This window comes from Ischnura elegans, chromosome 5 (genome assembly GCF_921293095.1).
Source record: "Ischnura elegans chromosome 5, ioIscEleg1.1, whole genome shotgun sequence".
NCBI lineage: Eukaryota > Metazoa > Arthropoda > Insecta > Odonata > Coenagrionidae > Ischnura > Ischnura elegans.
The window spans coordinates 82,242,320-82,263,790 of record NC_060250.1 but is presented as its reverse complement, the minus strand read 5'-3'; the positions used below and the strand labels follow the sequence as shown (position 1 = coordinate 82,263,790).

At 39.0% G+C, this 21,471-nt stretch overlaps 1 protein-coding gene and 1 non-coding gene across 2 annotated transcripts in view; both read left to right on the top strand.

Moving 5' to 3' along the window:
• LOC124159121 overlaps window positions 1-20,363 on the top strand; it is a 34,226-nt gene extending 13,863 nt beyond the window's left edge. The window contains exons 2-8 of the mRNA XM_046534689.1: window positions 4,968-5,230; window positions 8,901-8,956; window positions 15,035-15,197; window positions 15,960-16,142; window positions 17,018-17,189; window positions 17,755-17,938; window positions 18,844-20,363. Coding sequence (XP_046390645.1) covers window positions 4,968-5,230; window positions 8,901-8,956; window positions 15,035-15,197; window positions 15,960-16,142; window positions 17,018-17,189; window positions 17,755-17,938; window positions 18,844-19,104 — 1,282 coding nt within the window. The 3' untranslated portion in view covers window positions 19,105-20,363. The remainder of the gene's footprint in view (window positions 1-4,967; window positions 5,231-8,900; window positions 8,957-15,034; window positions 15,198-15,959; window positions 16,143-17,017; window positions 17,190-17,754; window positions 17,939-18,843) is intronic.
• Window positions 2,077-2,148, top strand: Trnad-guc. Its single transcript has one exon. It is a non-coding gene; the product is annotated as a tRNA-Asp (tRNA).
• Window positions 20,364-21,471: the final 1,108 nt, after the last annotated feature.

Here is a 21,471-nt window from a genome sequence, read left to right as displayed (position 1 = left end):
TTATAATGAGAGGAAACAAGAATAGACATGGAGCTTTTACCATTAGGACCTGGGAAAAGGAAAGGGAAGGGTTAGAAACGATAATAAATAGTATAGTGAATTAAGGGTGAACCCAGAAAATTAATTTGCTTGCTAGGGGAAGAAAGAAAATCTTACATGACGGTGGTATAAAAAAGGCGAAATGTTTCGATTTGCTTTTTTGGGATTAACGCTACATGATCCACGGGTAAAATAAAAATACAGGGAAAGCCTTAAACATTTTCCAAATAAAAAGTAAATTTACATGAAATAAGGAAGGGGACACATTCAGAATGCATCAATAATTTCAGAGATCAATCTTATGAGTGACTGGTTTGCTAAACGTTCCGTGACGCTCGAAACGTTATTATCATTTCATATCAACCCGAATAAATGATTCTTCTTCCTATTCTTAAATAGCATGTTGAAATGTTCTCCTAGAATTTTAGGCTAAAATTTACTTGACTTGGCACACAAGGCGTCTTCACATGAAAAATATTATCTCTAGTTCACTAAAAACTAAAATGGTAGTAAGTATTCTGGTGGAAAACGGTAGTGAGTAATCTGGAGTAGAACCTAAAATAGCAAAAAAAAATTCTCCCCGGCGGGGAATCGAACCCCTGTCTCCCACGTGACAGGCGGGGATACTGATCACCTTACTACCGAGGATGTTGATTTGTAAAGATTTTTTAGTGAAAGTAACTAATCTTCGGAGTTAATAGTACGCCAATACAATTTCCGCCGCGAAGGTGAGTCACGTTACGAGAGGGGAAGGAAAAACCAGGGACAGAGATGGACGGAAGAATGAATATTACAAAAGAGGATCCTCAGGTTGTCCTCTAAATGTGTTATCCCCCACCGCGTATTAAAATCCCAGACAGCACCGAAAACTCATTTACACGTGTATTTTTGGTGGAAATACGGTGTAAAAATAAAACTCGGGTATTATCATAATAGAACGCGTGTATAGAAGTATTCTGCATTCAAACGCACATTCTGCTATACTTTTGGAATAAAATCCATTCCTGCCATTATGTTTGTGTTATTTAAATTGCTTGCGTACTTCCAGATACGCAAATGTATAATTTAAAAAATATATTTATTTAAATACGTCCGTGACTTCATCAAATGACTGGATCGTCCTTTCAAAAATTTGCTCCTTGATAAATATTGTTTCAGATGTTAATCGATGGGCGTATTTAATGTTGGCGGAGAATACTCTTTACAATAAATGAAGAAAATGTTTTTCGTGATATTCATGATATATCGTGATGCTGATGGTAGCAGACATGGCCCTTATATACGGTATACTCGCTTTGCTCGAGTATGAGTGAGTGAATGAATGAATGAGTGAGTGGTCGTTAGGGGGCTTTATAGAATATAGATAAGGGCCATGGTAGCAGACATGTTGGACTATGAGTTCTTGGTAGCACCGTGTGTGTCTCGCCGGAATATACACGAGTTTTTACACGTGTTTTATTACGATTTTATCCGGGTTTCGCGTCGCTTGTGCTTTATGGGAATGGGGTTACAGAAATCGCCACTCGAGTCGCTGACGGGCAAATTGAACCGATTTTCATAGGGTAATAAGGCATATTTAGGGGTATTAAACGAAATTTACATTCGTGATCATGTGATTTATCGAATTCATAACCTTTCAATACAATTCCTTGCATTTGCAAAGACTGTACTGCAAAATATTGGAAAAAAGAGGATCGCATTGCGCTCATCACCGCGCCGCGGACATTTTTGAAAGCCGATTTAAATGCGATCGAAGTGGCAACAGAAATCAGCCTTCTTTGAAATGGAATTGGGCCTCCTCTATGCAGTCCCCTTGGGCGGTAGCATGCTATGGATGCTATGTAAGGTCGATTTATATCGACTTGTTGTTCCACCGGTATCTCGAACTTCAAACAATTGATAGATCGAACGACTCTGACGCTTCGCCTTCCCCTCCTCTCTCCTGACGGTGACTCAACTTCGCGGCGGGGAACGGGTAGGCTTATTATTATCTCGCAAGATAAGTTGGTTTCGCTAAAATAACGTATGCTTTCAACATCCTCGGTAGTATAGTGGTCAGTATCCCCGCCTGTCACGCGGGAGACCGGGGTTCGATTCCCCGCCGGGGAGGAATTTTTTTTAGGTTTTAATCCAGAATATTTGTTCCCATTTTTCATTCTTTTATGTTTTAGTAGGCAAGAGAGAAATATTTTTCATGTAAAGAGACGTTGTGTGCCTAGTCTGACCTATATCGTCTCGGAGAGCCATGTTTTCCCCTCTAGTTGGGAAATATTTTATGTCATTTCAGCATTTTATATAAGTGTTGTGTATTGTAACAAGATGCATCTCGGCAAGGATAGGTTCTAATCTATAGCTTAGATACAAAGGAGAGAGCGTTGGTGACCAGGGGAAATATACATTTTAGATGAATTATGAAGTATTAAAATGATTGGAGCCAAAGCATCATGTTTCTTCAAATACTTAACGGCAATCTGATGTATCACATCTCTCAACCGATTGTTATATCACGCCGCAAGCCTAGATTATATCACTCCCATCAAATTTTCGTAGTTTTCGTCCTAGAAAATAATAACTTAGCCTTTTTCAAAGTTTAGTTTTGATTTTATGACACAAACCTATAAAGTTTTCACATGTATTAAAGTACCCATCAGTGTAGGGTGGGAGAACACAACCACCTTCCAAACTACACCTACTATGTAAACATATCAACTCGCACGAATGCATGAAATCATATACCAGTGGCGGATTCAAATAGTGGCCAGAAATGACTGTGATTTGAGCGCAGAAAACATGATCGGACAAACAATACTTGATAAAATTATGGTATTTAACTAGATTGGATAACTCTTGTCCTTCCGGGTGACTTCTAATGGATGAGCAGAAAAAAATGGATGTCCATTTAGATAGATTATGAGAGAATGGACACCAGCAAATTTTATCCATTAAAATTTGCTTTGGTTGGGCTAAAAATTCGAAAAAAACGAATTATCTACTTTTTATCTCACTGGAAATAGTTAACCACGATCGATTGTAATATCTCCCATTGTTTGACAAATTTTTAACTTCGTGTGTTATTAAAATACTTTTAAATAAATTTTTTATCGTCACTCTATATATAATTTTTCAACGTGAATAGCAATTGATTTCGTCAAAATCTGGACTTTTCAACCATGGCAAAGAAATAATAAGAGAGAATTGTCATACAGAACAATAGTGGTGGTGAAAATGGCTATGAGATTACGCACCAACCTTAACCGCGAAACACCCGGTTTGTTTTCCTGGTAGCTCCTTGCAAAAAACGGTGAATGCCTGGAGCAAACTCGGAGAGCAACGCATATCCAAAATATCTTCAGATTCTGCGATTGTTCTCAGCATTGTATTCATCCGCAGCAGCTTCATCTCCATGACCGTTGAACTGAGCCAAAGCGGAAAACCAGAATCAGCATCGCAATTTAACGAAATTGAAATTGAATGAAAAATAGTTCTGCAATTGACATTTGTAACGCTAAGCTCTAAAGTCAAAACAGAAACTGATGTTTTCTGGTTTCAGACATTTGTAAAGCTCACGTCATGGTAGGTATATTACATAGTAATAAAAATAAGCCTTTTTCCACTTAAATTGGCTTCTCCTGAAGAATTTTGATAATTATAAATGTAATTACAGGGCTATTTATTACCATGATTATTGATCACTCAAAAGATGCAATGGTTTCAGAATTCACTTTTTCGAATCTCGAAGTTATCTCTAAGATAATGGCGTAGAATCTGAGTTTTTCCTGGCGTATGCTCTGCAGGAATATTTCTCGGGTTTCCCACCGGGTGTCGTATCGGGTTGTAGTTCCCAACGTTTCCATGACTAAGTCCGTCATCGTCGTCATCAACTCATTAACCCCTGATGACGATGACGGACTTAGTCATGGAAACGTTGGGAACTACAACCCGATACGACACCCGGTGGGAAACCCGAGAAATATTCCTGCTAAGATAATGGCGTTTGTCTATCAAATCGAGTTGATCAGAGAAGGTGTGAGACAATGTTACAGAGGCCAGGAAACTAATATGTACTAATTAATTTCAATGAAGTGTCCTTATCACTTTTGGCTTATTGTTTAACTTGTCGTTATTACTTTTATATTAATATTTATTACGATAAAAGAAATAAGTATGGAAGCATAAAGCTCTGACTGAGTCATAATAAGCGTTAATTTAAAGGGCATTTGCATGAAATAATTTGGGCATGGCTGTTGAAGCAACTTTCAAGCCCAACCCAACTTCATTCTGCCCATCCAACTTTGTCTTCATATTTAATCCGTCCACCTGAGAAAAATTTAAACCCACATGATAGCACCTGTGTTTGAAACTCGGGTCGGTTAGAAATGATGAAGTTTGTGCTTAAGCAACGTAATTTTCGCAATGAATGTCATATCTCTCTATCATGCCAAAATAAGCTCAACGCCAAGCAGAATAGGTGTACTCTCTCCAAGAGACGGACAAAAGGGCCTCCTCCCGTAGTTATTAGATAAATTTAAAATATGATAATCAGGTGGCTCTTCAATGAAAGTCTATTTTTACCACCTTCAGAAAAATCGCAGGCAGTGAATCTTCCGGTTTTCCTTCGCGTTCATACATTTTTTTGGCAATATTTCGCCAACGTTCCAGTTGGCTTCCTCAAGTCCACTGAAGGTCGATATATTGTCCAAAAGATGGATAAACGCGGAAGATGACCCGGAAGAATCACTGTCTACAGTCAAAATCTCCGCGGAAGCCTACAGGGAAATTCGAGAAAAATTGTTTAAAAAATAATTGATGAATGTCTATCTAAAAGCCACTTGTCTACGCATATCATACCTCAGACACACTAGCGCTGAGAGGTATTACGTACCAGCAGTGCGCGGAGGAAAGTTAAGAAACATTATCTGGTCGCATAGATTTCCCGATGACCTTACGTACGAGGGTTCCCTGCCGCTCATGAACACGGTGCTGGAGTGGCCGCCAGGGGCTCGGGTGCTGACGGTGAGGATGCGGGGCTCGGACCGGGAGTTCCGGCTTCAGATCCCGAGGGACGAGAAGGCGGCGGAGAGCGCGGAGGAGGAGGAGGAAGCGCTGGCCTCGTGGGAGAAGGCGATGGGCGAGTCGAAAAAGATGTGGGCGGAGAAGAGGCGAGCCAGCGCCCTCTTCAGACACAGCCAAGGTGAGAGAAAAAATAACATGCAACATCACTAGTCTACAATTTATAGTATACATTAAGTTTGCGGCGTGTAAGTCATGGTCGTACCCGGCGAGGGGTAGGAGGGGGCAGCTGCTACCAGTGGCGCAGCGAGGGGGAGTTCTGGGGGATAAAAACCCCCCCAGAGCTCATACAAATTTTTAAGTTAAATCTATTTTACATAATATGATTAATATTGCTTATAGAATAGTGTGAGGATTAATAAAATATCCCTCAGAAGGCCGCAAAAATCACCATTTTGAACCATTTATCTTAAATTTTTTCCGTCGGAGGGCTTCCGCACCTCCCGCTTACCCTGGCGGGTATGCAATACCCTAAGGCCTTAGTATTAGTAGTAAGGTATTAGTTGCGCCTGAAACCCCCCCTAGCCTTAATTCCTAGCTGCGCCCCTGGCTGCTACCCCCTAGAAGCAAAAATAGCAAAAGTCTTTAAGGAAACTCAGGACTGGATAGAAACGAAAGGTTTCAACACATTTTCTTTAATCCCACGAAAAATGATATTATCTAGTATTAGATATGAAACTAAAATAATTTTTTTCGAGCAAATAATTTTAAAAACTAATAAAGCGCTGTTACAGTTTTCTTGAAATGTTGGTTTCATTCACCTTTCCCATGATACAACTTGAACAACCACGGCTAGCCCCCCCCTCCCTACTAATTTTGATTCCGGATAGGCCCTTGTTTCAGTCCATCTACATGCTGCACACTGTGAAAACGAATTGACTTCATTTAAGCCGTTAAAATGTATCCATGAACAGTCACCACAACAATCAGGTTACTCTTGTGACTTCCGATTGGCCGCAAGGATCCTGAAAATTTTTATACAAAGGAGTAGTTCAATCGTTTATTTTAATTTCCTTCAAATGGGATTCCACGAATCGCTAATTGGAAGCGTTTGTGGTATAAACAGATATAACCTCGTGGAATTCCCGAAAGGCATCACCAGAATCCTAAGATTGGTTTGACGCAGCTCTCCACTCAATTATCCTGTCAGCTAATTTTTTCACGCCTTCGTTTTTCATCTCTTTCTCATCCTTCTTTACCTGTTCCATATAATATTATCCGTGGTCTTCCTTTCACGTTCTTGCCTGTCACTTGTCCCTGGACGATTATCTCCATTAGGCAATCATGTCTCAAGATATGGCCGATTAGGTTGTTTTGTCTTCTTCTTAAGGTTTTCACGACTCGCGAGAGAAACATGCATCCCAAGAAAAATATTTGTTAGTTGCCTTCTCATGTTGTCAAACACATGAGAAAGTGCTGTAAGAAGTTAAACGTCCTCCCAAAATTTGTAAGCTTTTTCAAAAAATATTGTTGCGACCGCCTGAACTCTACGTTATTTAGCGCATGATAAATAGTATAAAAACTTTAGTATTTTGTCTGTGAAAGTATGTGGAATAGATAATATTACGTAAATCTCTCAATGAAGTGGTCTATGCGCCCATATAATTAGTTCCCTTTAGGTATTTAAAGGGTACAGTGACTGGCGGCGGATTCAGCCTCAAATTTGGAGGGGGGGGGGGGGTTTCATGAACTTAGTCCGGGGAGTATGGAATACCGCCCGGGAGAGAGGGGCGTCCTCATAATAGGGAGTGCTACGCTCTACTATAAATTCAACTCAAACCTCTCTCACGTTTGGGACTTGCATCCATTTATTTCCATACATCCTTTCTTTACAAGGGTGCAAAAACTATTAAACTAGAAAAATTAAAAAATGTTGATAAAATTTAGGGGGGGTCATGACTACTGTGGCTCACCCCCTTAAATCCGCCCCTGACGGTGGCCTGCATTAGAACTTTCCTTCCCCCATCCATCTCCTTGAAATACATCACCGGCTACAATCATGAATTGGGTGGTTCTTCATCTCATTCATTCATACCACTGCAATCCTATGATGCGTACTCGCTTTCTCTCGCTGGGGGGAGGGAGCTCTGAGGAGCACCTTTTATGTAAGCCGCAGACCCTGTGGCGGATCCAGGAGCGAGGTCACAGGGGTCATAAACCCCCCCAAATTTTATCAAACATTTTTAATTTTTATTTGGCAAGGATAGAGGCCTTTGAAATGTGGTGCTACAGAAGAATGATGAAAATCAAATGGATCGACCGACTTAGTAACGAGGAAGTCCTAAGAAGGGTAGGAGAGAAGAGAAGCCTCATGAAAACCTTGATAAGAAGACGGAACAACCTTATAGGCCACATCTTGAGATACGATGGTCTGATGAAGACAATCGTCGAAGGACAAGTGGAAGGCAAGAATGGAAAAGGAAGACCCCGAACAAAATATATGGAACAAGTAAAGAGAGATGTGAAAGAGAAGAAATACGTAGGTGTGAAAAGATTAGCTGATAGGAGAACTGAGTGGAGAGCTGCGTCAAACCAATCCTAGGATTGTTGACCAGTGATAATGATGATGATGATATAGTTTTTGTATCCTTAAATGTAAAAAAATTGTTCAAATTTTTCTGTTTTTAAGAATAAAAACGAAATTTTAGGCTCCAATGCGTAAAAGATGGGTATTTTTTAAATGTACCTGGGAGAACGCCCATCCATCTCTCCCGGGAGGTATTGCAAGCTCACCGTACCCATGTTATTACCCCCCCCCCCAAATTTGATGCTGAATCCGCCTCTGTCCAAACCCCCCTGGTATGCTAGTTCTTACAATTTTTGTCTGCCGTTAGTTCCTTAAGGATCTTTTTTTCTCTCGGTGAACCTACTTAAGTTGGATCCTGTGAATACCTAACAGTTATTGGCTTCCAGGCTTTCTAACTGTAACAAGATATGGACTAATGGCTGCTAAAATGACTTTGGTGCCATCGATAAGTTTATCCGCGAAGTTCAAATACCTCATTACCATCGATTTTTTGACCCCCAAATACGATACCTCCAAAAAGTATAGGAAAAGAGGCAGTTGGCAACACTGTATTAGATAGAAAATTTTGTGTTTCGACAGTTTTTATAGGTTTTCAGACGATTATAGAGGGGGTAGATTCTATGACTATTTGTGCTATCTCGTCTCGTTCACTTCAAACATTTGTGTGGGTCAGTGGTCGGAAGTAGATTTTACGGTATATATTGACACCGAAGGCGTGCATTTAACCCTTTCCCAAGTAAGTACCTTTGGTTCTCGGATAATCACTTGGCCTTCCTTGGGGACTTTTCCATCATTTTTTTTACCTCTGTTTATCTCTCTCGTAATCACTGTGCCTTGTGGTATGTCTCATCCACCTGGTCCTTCTCTGGCGTGTGGTGATCCACATTTACGTTTTTTCTCCCAATCCTAGGCAGATATCCTCGTTTTTAACATAGATCTGTCTCCTTCATCTCATCTCCCGAGGGTAGGTTCGGAAAGATCGGGAAGTAGAGCCTCGCGTCTTCATCGGGGCGGCGCGAGCTACCAACCGCGAAACCTGGAATTTAATTTGGAATCAATTATTCATAGCTTCCATTTATCGAGGAACATCAAATACAAAGCTTCAATAGGAGCACCAAAAAAAATGGAATTCGGAACCAATTACACGGAAACTAAACAAATCACATGGGTTATTGCAAACTCACCCACAGATAGGCTTATGCCAACGATGATTACAGTAAGGTAAAAGATACTGTTCTAATACTTTTGTATTTCCGTTTTTCAGCTGTTCCTTCCCAGCAGAACAAGAAAAAGGCCGCGGAAACACAACCGGCGGAAAAGGTGAGTCTTTTATACGAACATCCAAACTTTAGCAATTTCACGAATATATATTTTTAAAAAGACTGGCATACACATAAAAATTCTCTAATACACACGTTGATTCCCCCGGGCTTAGGACAACAAATTAATTCGAACTAACATTAAATATACCCAAAATAAATTACCTAATATAGATCTTATTAGTTACTGTTGCAAGTATTTATTAGATTAATTTTTAATTCAGGTATAATATTAAATAATACAGTTATTCCATGAATAGGGATTCTCTTTTTTACCCTTATATCCCCGTATTTCTGCTGTACTGGAGTGTAGGCACTCGTAGAAATGCGCGACCAATAAAAAAAAACATCTTGTAAATTTACACATTAAATTTCATTCCCATCACTACAGTTTCGGAAAATTATTACAATAATCAAGGTGAAAATTAGAATGGAAATTTACATGTCATTTTTGCGATCATAATACATACAGCCTAAATATTCATTTATAAAGTAACATTACGAGACATTTTTGCGGTCTATCTTTGATGATGGGCGCTTAAAAACGCACTTTTTCAATATAAAAATGAGAAGTCCCTATGTTAAGAATTTCTTCATTACTATGACAAATTCTCAGAGTCTATTTTGTGAAACACGGATTACATTTTTGGGCGACCCATTTTTTATTGGAGAATATTTATATTATCTATGTGGAAGAGATAAAGTAATCTAAATCCTCTGAAAGGTACATCTATTCCGTTCTTCTTTCGAGATTCTTTAGGAAGAGAATGCCAGGAACTGATTGAATCAGCATCAGATACGGAGAGGAGCATCCGATTCAGATAGATAGCTGTCGAGGTGTCATATACTTACTTGTGGTTGTGATATACTGGTATCTTGGCTTTTCATTGCCCTCATTCAGGCAGATAAATAGAAGGAACTTGGCAAAAACGACTAATTATGTGTATTTTGCGCAAATAAGGTATTTCCAGTTTTGTTTTCTACTGCCCTGCCCTCACCATCAAAGAAATCTGATAATGAATATAATAGTCGTAACTTAAGTCTGATATAAGGCATTGCGGCTATGAATATTACGAAATCTCTCTTTTCTGTAGTCTTCAATGTAGGTAACTCTGTTGACGCCTGATAGTGTTGAATCAAAGTCGGAGGAAGTAACGAAACAGCTTCGTGGAAGACGGACTTCCTGTCAGTGGTTACGAAAGACTTCCGCCGAGAACCAAAATGCTATTTATACACTCACTTGTGCGACAAATCCTTACATATTGCTAGTGCTAATGCTCACAACTTTTAAAAGATAATAAATATTCGCAATTCCAATTAAGACACCCGGGAACGAGTAATGGTAATTTTTGGTATAATAACAAGTAATCTAAACGTAGTATCTTCCTCATACAGATACTACAGTTGCAATCCTAGACAGGGGCGGATTTAGTGGGGTGGGCTACAGGAGTCATGACCCCTCAAAATTTTATCAAAAAAATTTAGATTTTTATTAGTTTTTGTATACTTGTAAATGAGGAAAGGGAGTGTATATGCAAATGAATGGCTGCATATACCAATTGAGAGAAAAGCTTGAGTTGCATTTATCTTAGAGCGTAATACTCCCTACTGTAAAAACGCCCCTCTCTTCAGGGGGGTATGCGATTCTCCCCAAACCCAAGTCATCCCCCCCCCAAAATTTGATCCTGAATACGCACATGATCCTATAGGCTTGGTTTTACGCAGCCCTCACGTTTTTGTGTCCCGCATTAGCCCCAATGATTGCCCAATAGTTCTTTTCTCTGGAGTTACTCTTAGTGATTTTCCCAGAGTGAATTATTATCTTTTGGTCTTCCTCAGTGCATTTTTCCTCTTCTCCACCAATTTTTTCCTGAAATAATCGCTGCGTCTAAGGAGAGAAGACAATACAAAAACAAGATTAACAAGATTAACAAGAAATAAAAATAAATTAATTGTACCTATTCATAAAACAACGATGTATCAAAATTCATTTTATATTAATTCATGCCATGTATGGAATTCGATTCCCCAAGAATTAAAAAATATCTCAGGATTCAATAATTTCAAAAAGTCTTTGTTTTCTTTTTATTTTTATGATAACTGAATTTATATAAGCGTCTGCAACTTGCAATTTTTGGTTTGTATGTTTTTTGTATGGTTTTTGATTTTGTTTCATGTTATTGGAAATCTGTATAAAGGTGGTTGTTTGAGTTGGTTGGTTTAGTGTTTGATGATTTCTTCTTTTTTTATGTTAACCTTCTCAGTCTGAGTGTTTATTATTATGTATTTATTTAGGCTCCAAAGGAAAGGATTCCTAGAGCCAATAAAGTTTATTTATTTATTTATTTATTTAATACATATGGCGTTTATATGGCATATGTATGGCGTTTAGTGTTTCAAAGCACCTTTCCCCCTACGAGGAAAACCACCTCGTTTCTCGCTTCATCTGCTCATTCGATTCCCGTAATTCCACTCGAGAAACAAGTTTTGGTGAATGATATTCTTATATGCACAGAATTTAGGTATTTTCTCGTTTTTTTTTAAACTTAAGATGCCAACCGAAAAAGCGTTTGCAACAGGAGGTTCCATAATCCCCCGAGAATTTAATGTCTCGAAACTCCTCGAAGATATTCTTCAGTTTTCTGCCACTCCTATATTTACCATTAAACGTGTTACCTGCTGAGCGAGTTCAAATCAAGTTCACGGAAGCGAGGCTGGCAAATCAACCAAGAAACTGCAACAAAGAATAATAACAGTTACGCTATGACTCTCTCCATAGCACAGTCACTTTCAACATTTCCGCATCTCGCCAGAGAAGACATTGCAATGATCGGTTTGCGTAACGCTCGTACCCTTGACCTTAACTTCTAGGTTTCCACATACGCCGTCTGTTTTGTGACATTGCTCAGCCTATTCAAAGGTTTTCCTCGGTAAACATACGACTAGCTGGCCTCCTTTTCTAATCATAGCAGTCGACCTTCGCATAGACATTCTGATGCCTTGAGAGATTTTCGGTTTCCAAGTATGTTAGACAGCGATGTTATTCTAAAACTGATGGTTCAAATTATTCCTGCAACCATGAGCTTACATATTAAGTTTATGGCATTTTCAGCAACAATTGGAATGGAGAAAAACCTAGAAGAGTTGGAGGAAAGACCTTAGAGTGGCGGCGGGGTAGAGTCCTTGTCTGCCACACAAAAGATCGCGGGTTCGAGTCCCACCTGGATAGCCCCCCCCCCCCCCATCCGGCGCATGGATATTCGTGTACGTTTGATAGCTAAGTTAAAAGCCCCGATTTAAAAAGCCAATGATGCTGTTTTCGGTGGTACATGAATAAATAAAGTGCTAAATAAGTAAAGTGATATGAAAAGGCTATTTTACTACAGCATCATGCTCTCGATCAGTGATGCCGCCGCAGGACCGTCGCCAAGATTATTATCCAGGGGGGCATACAGGTCGTCAGGTCGGGCAACAAGTATACATTACTGGGGGGTGGGGGGGGGATGAGGTTATATTGAATAAAACTGTAAAATGCTTGCAGATCAAGTTGTTTATTTTGAAAAATTGAAGTGAAAAGTAAAGAAAACGGGCGCTATGAAAAATTAAACTTTTGAGGTGACGCTCTAGAAAAATAATTCAATCCCAAGACTCTCAGGTCAGGCGAAAATTTTCCCCGGCTGCTCCAGAGGACTGACTACGGCCCTGAGCCGTCGGTCGGTGCATCATGCGCTTCGGGCGGGAGGGCTGGAAAATCTGGCAAGGAGGTATGTCGGCCTCACTCCAAGGGGGCGGGACATTGGAAGCTGTTCGTGAGGAGGGCGGTGGATTCCCGGAGAAGTTCTGTTGTTTGGGCGGCTAGAGTTTCAGGGTCTGCTGAGGTCGTACATTGCCCTGGACAGTGGAATAGCCAGATTTCTTTCGGGGGGTCCAAAACCAGGGGGGTCCGGGAAAAATTTTGGAAAAACAGGGCACTATGTAGAGTTTTTTTTTAAGAAACTAATTTTAACACTTTTCGTTATCGAAAAAACTTGATTTTTCAAAAAAATCTTATGTAAATTTACGATTTTTCTATATTTTTGTTTTCTTTTATGATGAAGAAAATTAATCCTATTTTTTTATTTCTGGGGGGTCCGGACCCCACCAGGCAATGCCACTGGCACTGGAGGTCGGCAAGGGTAAGGGAGCTACATGTATGATGGTTTAATTCCGGCTGTCAGTACCATAGGGCATATCTTCTTAGTTTTAAGTACAGCAGTTCGAAGTGGTAGGTACCTAGTTGTCGAAAATTAGCATGCTATTCTGGTACTTGCATAAGGTCATTCAATGCACTTCGATGGGAATGAAGAGTGAAGTTGAGTTCCTTCGCCCTCAGCTTCTGTTGCTCTTATTATGTGACTCGCTATTTTGGGTTTGAATACATTAGAATGATGGAAACCTTTAAATGATATACAGAGAAGACAAAGAGTCTGCATGGATTTTATTCCATTCAGGGGCGGATTTAGCATCAAATTTGCGGGGTGTCATGACAGGGGAGTATGGAATAGGCCCCGGGAAGGATGAGCGTTCTCCAATGTACAATTTTAAAAAATAACTATTCTTAACACATTTTGGAGTATATAACTTCATTTTTATTCTCAAAAACAGATGAAATTGAGAATTTTTTGACATTTAAGGATAAAAAACTATTAAACCAATAAATTTTTTTTTTTAATTTTGAGAAAATTTAGGGGGGTCATGACTCCTGTGGCCCACCCCCTATATCCACCCCTAAAATTTGGGGGGCAGGGTAATGACTTGTTACCCTCCCTAAAACTGCCTGAGAATAGAATGTAGATAGAATGGAAGAGAGTAGGTCTTATTAGGGAAGAGGGAATTCCAATCTTGGAGGGAAGATCAGATGGGTTTATTCACAAAATGCTCCATGTAAACTTACTTTAAACAGTGAAATAATTTGATTTTTATTATAAATAATCAAATGAAACTTTGTAAGGTTCACTTGCATATTTAAATTGGTACGACCTGTTACAAAATGTTACGAAACCAGGGTTGCGCCTATTTAAATATACAAGTGAACCTTACATAGTTTTATTCCTTTATTTCCAATATGGAGAGGTTTCACATAGTCAAGCCTTAAGTTATCAGTTACATTTTATAATAAACTTTGAAAAATCGTTGTTCATAATGACTAGGAGATGGGTGTCTGAGGGCATTCCAATTGTTCATGAGCCTTCACTATCTTAGAGATATGCAGCTGCTTAAAAGGTAAAGGTGGAAACGTCAAGGGGCCATCTCCCGCGATTGGATTAGGAATAAAATTCACTAATTTCCTCATCACTCTAGAGTGCATTTTTAGTTAGAAGCTAAGAAGCTGTATGCAAAATCAAGAGGATTCCTCACAATATAGCCCTTTTAAGTGAGAAACCCTTCTCCTTTTCCCCATCCCCCATGGCAGATGCACCGCTTCCCTTCTGGAATCAATTATAAGCGTCCAAATTAATTGAATCAGGGGTGAGACCTTTGCTCGCTGACCAAAGGTTATGTTCTTTAGGGCACTGTGTTCTTTGTCAATAAAGTGTCTTCCCACTAGTATCACTTGGATTTCAATCCTTAGGTACCTCATAACCCTTCTTCGAGAATCAATCTAGCCACTTGGGTTGATTTCTCAATTTCTGTTTTGTCCACTATGAAGTCGGGACATGACAAAATGCCTCCAAGAATCATTTTTTGACTCTTGGAGTTGACAAGTGGCACTCTAGGAGCTTTTAACCTTTACCTTCCATTAGCATTCTCTTCTTTATAAACCCTTTTCCCAGTTCCTGAGAATGTGTCCATCAAACTCTCCTCTGTGAATCTGATTCCTTGTTTTGCCTGCCTCATTTGAGACCAAGCCACAACTATGGCTGCTTGTTGCAGGTCTAAAAGTATTAGGGGAAAATAAGAACCAAGCATAACAATTGTTTTGGAATGGGGAGAAATTGAGGGCAGCATTATACCCATCCCAGGAATATGCACAATGTATCTATTTAAATGAATATTTAATTAATTTCCTTTTCTCCTATCTTTAACTCCTAATTTGCAGACAGTGACAGAAAATAAGCCTGTGGAGAAAGTCCCTACTATGCCTCCGTTGAAGAACCGTAGCCTTCGGGAGATTGTCATGTCATCCAGCTATGGGCCCAGTGGACACAGGGAACTACCCCCTTGGGAAACACTTCCAGAAGTGACTTCCATGGGACTTCCAGGTGGGTACTGTCCCTGGGTCTTCCAACAAAGCACATATTAGGTTTCACAAATTATCATACTCAAAACCTGTTAGTTACTGATTTTACTTGAGAAAAACCTTAAGCATTAAAGAAATACCTTAACGGAATACTAGCAGACTTGCTGCCTACTTTACAGGTAGACTCCCTGGTGGGCTATCAATGTAAACTTTGTCTTTCTACTTTTTTCTGCATCATTTTTGTGTGGGTGATGGAGAATATGGTGAGTAAATACTTGGGCAGTGATTTTGTTTCCTAAAAATGAAAACATATTTTTTTCATGGAAAAGGAAAGAAAGCGTGGATTTTTGTAATCTATTCCTACTTTTTGTTTCAGCCTTTGCAATAATGCTTTCCCTAATTAGAGTAGGTGCCAGGACCCACATTCTCCAACAAGAGAAATGTAGCCATCTTAAAGGTGCCGATATCCATAAGAGAAATAAAACAAATAACCCATTGTGTGTTACCATTGTATACTAGAGGAAAGATACCTACTGTAGATGCTATGCAATCCCTTTCTAGTCCAGTGACCTGAATTCAGCCGACCACAGGCTCATGCTATGATGTCAGGATTTTGTGGTATTCTAAAATAGGAATGCAGAAATAAATGTTTGGGGAAAAATGTAAGCTCCAATGTGATCTCTAGGAAAAATTAATTTTACCTGAATCAGGTAACATTATAAAAAACAATGGCCGAATGACACTATGTTTCTCCTCCATTTAAATTTTTTCTTTGTTCCTGCAGAATCGCTGGAGGAGACTACAATCAATGTGGCCAAGATCACTTTCCAATTGGCAGCTTCTGAGGCAGAATACAATGAAGAGCTGAACAACCTGTGTCAGCTGGGGAAGAGAATTGTCGTGCAATGGACCAATGATCCCTCACCTCTCTTCCTCCGACGAGCTGTCTTCTCAGACATACAACGGAGTAAGACACCACATAAGTCAATTGATTCACAATTTAAAGGGTATTTTCACACTCATTGATGTTAATCCTTAACAAGGAAGTCATAAACATTATGGGTACGGAGAGAAACTTCTAGAGGATATAATGAAATTGGGTACATAAAGATGTTAGTACTCAAGGGCTTTTGCCCCTGGAGTTTGACTCCTATTTCGCTAGTCCTATCGCATCCGCATACATCTTCGTCAGCTCTTGGTAATGTAAAGGCAGAGGATGCAGCTTGCCTTAAGTGCCAACCCTTGAAGTTTTCACTCACCCTGCCCCATCAATAAAATGGATCTTGTGGGTGTCTACATACTATTGAAAATGATAGTACTACATACATACATATATACTAAGGATAAAGGGGATGCTGAAAACTAATATAGAAGGATGGTACGTAATTGGGTAAGCAAGGTAGAGGGAGTAAAAGAACTCTACTCTTGGATAAAATGAAGATGAATACAATTTTAGTCAACTGAAGAAGGGGAAACAACTAACGTGATTACCAAAATATTTCATGCATGCCTTCTTTTACCGTAAGGCTAGATTATCTATGGTGATGATGATGATGTTAAAATATTTTTGCTGAGTCATTTTTTATTCACATACTAATTTCCGATAAATTATCCACATATTTAACTGAAACTAATGAAACCGTGTCACGAGTGAAAATTTTATTGAATATGTTAGAATGGAAGAATTTTAACAGGAGGTTTGTGAATTTTGTGTTGCAGCCAAGTAAAAAGACTTCAAACAAGTAGAACTGTAAGGTTATATTACTAATTTCATTGAAATTGATTAGGAGACTTTCATGTTATATTTCCCACATTTGTTTAAATAGGATTCTCAATTTTCAGTGAAATCACAGTCTGACAGTATTCTGGCAAAATTGGAATCACTGTGGGAGAAGCGGCCCACTCTTACTGGATCCCATGGATTCTTTGCTCAGGCCATCCCTGAGATGAGGACACCATACATGTCTTACAGTGGACACATTGAAGAAATAAGACTCATCATTCAAAGAGCCCTGTGAGTTAACCGACTTAATTTCATAAAATTGCAGATCAATAATCATCAGTCTCACTGGCTCTACTGAATACACCAGTTTGTGCCGCCTGAACCTGATAATTGCATTTTTTCCATTTCATACATGGCCTCAGTAAGGCCAGATTAAGGTCATTGCTTTGGGAAGACAGTTTACTTCCCTACTTGCGGAGAGCTATCGATTGCATCACAATACTTACTTTTCCTCAAAACAGAACTTGTGGAAAATCTCCTTCGAAAATATAATAAGTATCATAGCATAGGTGTACTGTATCTGCATTGTAAATTGAGCTTGCGAGATGAAAACTTGTGTTGAAATAACGTGTAAACGGTTGCTATTTTTTACCTACCACTGGAATGAACAAACTGATTGTGCAATCTGGGAAATAATGCAATAAGATCTTCCTGTTAGAGCAGCTTTTAAAAAATAGGATTGATTGACAGACATTATGAGAAGAAAGGCTCATACCTTTGGAATAAAATTATGTAGCTGCTTGACGTTTTCATGATCTGGGGATGTGATGAAATTTTCTCCTCAAATTTCATGCAGCGAGGTCCACCCAGATGCCTTGTGGGCTGCATCAACTGGTAATGGAAAGAGGGAACTGGTGCTGGCTCCTCTGCAACGACTCACCTCGTTGAGGATAATGCTTCAAGCATCAACTGCTGCTGACACTCCACTCAAGTACGAAGAGAAGGGGGATGCTAAAAGAGCAATTGAAGGAGTGAAAGAGGTTTGTTCTCATCACTGCACAGTCAGGTTTTTAACACATTCGATGAAGAATATATCAAATGATTTTTTTCATGGCAAATTTCACCCATGTTGTAAATTTGCACCTGTGTGCATTACTGTGTACTAAGTGACTACCTATTTACATGCAGTGTACCCTGGTTAATTTTAGTTAAATCTAACCCATCCAAGTAAATTACGAAGTCATATATATTGATACGCATAATTTTTGTAAAAACCTTAAAAATTATAAGGAACTTTATAAAGTTTAACATGTCATGTTTAAGAAGTCAACAGGCATTATAATTGATGGAATTTGAAAAAATTGCAACATGTCAGAAAGCAAAAAAGCTGGGAATGGAATACAATTTCCTAATTTGCTTTCCAACGATAGAATAATATCTTTTGCACAGAATTATGAGAAAAAGAAGAAATCAATTTGGTGGGTGTTGTGCCCTGAACTTAGAATCCTTAGAGTCCTTGTTTGATGAAGCTGAGAGTCAGTCACTTCATTAATTATCCTAGTGCAAGGCATTGTGGTACATTGTGGCTTCCCCCTCCCCATGAGATTAATCAAATAACAGATGTTTTGTAATAAAAACTGGTGATTGATTCTCACAAATAAATATACTATATGTACATCAATGGAAAAATTACAGATACATAATATAATATTATGCAGGCACTGTCCAATGAACTTATTACCCTTGCATCACCAATACATGTGGCATGAATGGAAATTTATAATTCACTCAGATGAGGGAAGAATAAGACCGATGGTCGTGGGTTTGAGTCCCTCCTGGGTTAGGGAGTTTTTAAATGTATTGTCCAATTATGTACCCTGAAATGATCGTAATTGGGGGAACCTGTGATCATTACATTATTACACATTACATATTATTATTGCAGTTGCTGGATGAGTGCTATGCTGAAATGACCACCCAGAGTGGTACCCAATATGTAGCTGAAATTGACAATCTCCTGGACTTTACCGAGTTGGCAACAAGCAAGAGCCCATTACTCCTCCTCTTGGCAGCATGCGAGGCTGGGAGTGACAGCTCAGATGATGAAGGAAAGGAGAGTAAGCAGCCAGTGGGGAAGAAGAGAATTGAGTGCTTAGCGAGTAGACCTTCAATATTTTGGAATGAAAGTGCATCGATTGCAGAGTGATATTGTAATGAACTAACTCACCAAAGAGTTTTGCGAGTACTTCAAATCTTCCACCCATGAGATACTCAAGACATTTACACATTTTCCATCCAAGACTGTATACATGTAGTCTGAGTTTAGTCAGCAGGGGGAGGGCGGTTTGAAATTTTTGGGGATGGTCCTCAGTGCAATCCCTCTCTAAGTGATCTCCACAAAATGCATACCCTCTCCAAATGAACCTCCCCTAATTTTTTTCTGGCTACAGACTTGTTTATGTATTGTAATTGGTTACCCTGTTTTCAATGAACTGACCAAGAACAGAAGAATATCAACTTGAATGGAATTATTTTAATCTTTCACGCAATGGAGATTGAGACACCCTTCAAAATAGGTTGGATGATCTAGAATCATTAATTTTTATGGAGTTCATTTCTCATTTCACAAAAAAAGTGTATCATTCCTTTGATGCTCAGAGTCATGTTATTCAAAATATTTTCTGTACCAATATCATGCTTTTAGTTTTTAATACACATTTTCAGTGGAAAGACAAGAACTAAATGGTTACTTAGAGAATAAAAACAATAAGTTGTTCTCTACGAAAAGAACAATTCATAATTAAAATGACACAGCAATACATAATTAATGATCATCTATTGATCATCATGTCTCCTTCTTTGAAAACAAATTCCTTTTCCTTATACTATTGCCTAAAAATTTAACCAGTTTAAAGAAATCATTTGCTATGAAAGGGCTTTATGCATTATGATGTAGAAAAGTAATTCCCCCAGCTGTTTGCCAAATTTGTATCTCCAAAGACACCATTAGACGCCAAAGCTGATGAGGATTAGATTCCCAATATGTTGGCAAAAAATTATAGTACAAATGGCTTAACTGACATAACCAGTAATTTATCAAACTGGTAAGGATTTTCTGAAGCAATCCTAAAAAGTAAGTTCAATTCACTTTTAAATCAAGAAAATTCTTTGATGCATCATTGAAAACATTTTTGCATGGACATATACGGCAATAATACATGTTAAAATGTTTTGCAGAGTGCAGCACATGCAAGCTATTTCACTTGTATGATACAGTCTAGTTTACTAAAGTGCTTTTCAACTTCACAACACATTAATAGGGAAAATGAGAGAGTGCCCGGTGATACCCTGGCCTACCTTTTCTCCTTGATAGGTTCCTAGAACCACACCTGTTTCTATAAAATGTCGTGCTCACCTCATGGTTGTACAGACATATTTTTAATAAATTACAAAAGTAAAACATTACATTGGATATATTATTTCATCCACTCCTTGATTAAAATGTAACAGCTGTATTCATGTGATATATCCCTTGTAGAGTATCTACATGGTTGCCACATAGACTGCATTTCAGAGAATAGGCCGGCAAGAATCTGGCGGAAAAGCCCGAATGACGTCATTCTGGTTCCAGCTGCTGCTGTATGAGGCCACCTTGGTGCATGGCTATGAGTGCCACTATGATGCAGGCTGCTAGCAGGTAGCAAGGTACCCTGCTAGCAGGTAGCGAGTGGCTTAAATAAGGATAATTAATACCATATCAAACGAATAAAACTTTCCGACCTTAGGCAATTCAAATAGGTGATTATTAAGAGATGCTTCCCTGAGTTCTGTGCCTCATGCATGCATTGATAATCTCAGATGATGTACATAAAACTCCTGACTACTCGTATAGCATCTAGGTCCCTCTGACGTCACGTGGAGTGGCATTGCATGGGTGCCAATCTGGCCTTTTTTAAATGAGGTTAAAACTGACTATTAACATTCGTCTAAACCGGGATTTCTGAAACCAAATGATTAGTATATTATGAATGCACTAATGGTGGGCAAAGAAATCTCAATCAATGCCTTTTGTTTCCTTTGATGAAGGAAACTACCCTGTTACGTAGAAACACCCTTTCTATAATAATCTCTACTAAAGGCCTACGGTGTTTTCCTTGGGCTGAGGGCATTTTCCTTTCTAAGTTGGAAACAATGAGTTTGCAAAGGAATAAACTGCATATTTCCTTTCTGCATCACAAGAGGGAGATCATTTGTGTCATTCATTTGTGCTTGCAGTTGAGCCAGCGAAGGTCGTTCCATTGTAGAAGATAGGAGGTGGAGAACCCTGGTAACTGCATTGGCCAATCGCTGTCAACTATTTACAACCCACTTCCTATACAACTTTATCACTTGGACGTGCATTATTAGGAACACCCAGAAATACCCTATCTATTATTATCTTATTACGGGCATACCCAATCTTTTCTTAGAGGAACCTTATTTTTCTCTTAAGGTGCAGGCATTTTCCTTTCTGATCCCGCAATATTGTCCCCTTTCACTCAATCGATTCATCCACCTGTATGTGGACAACTCT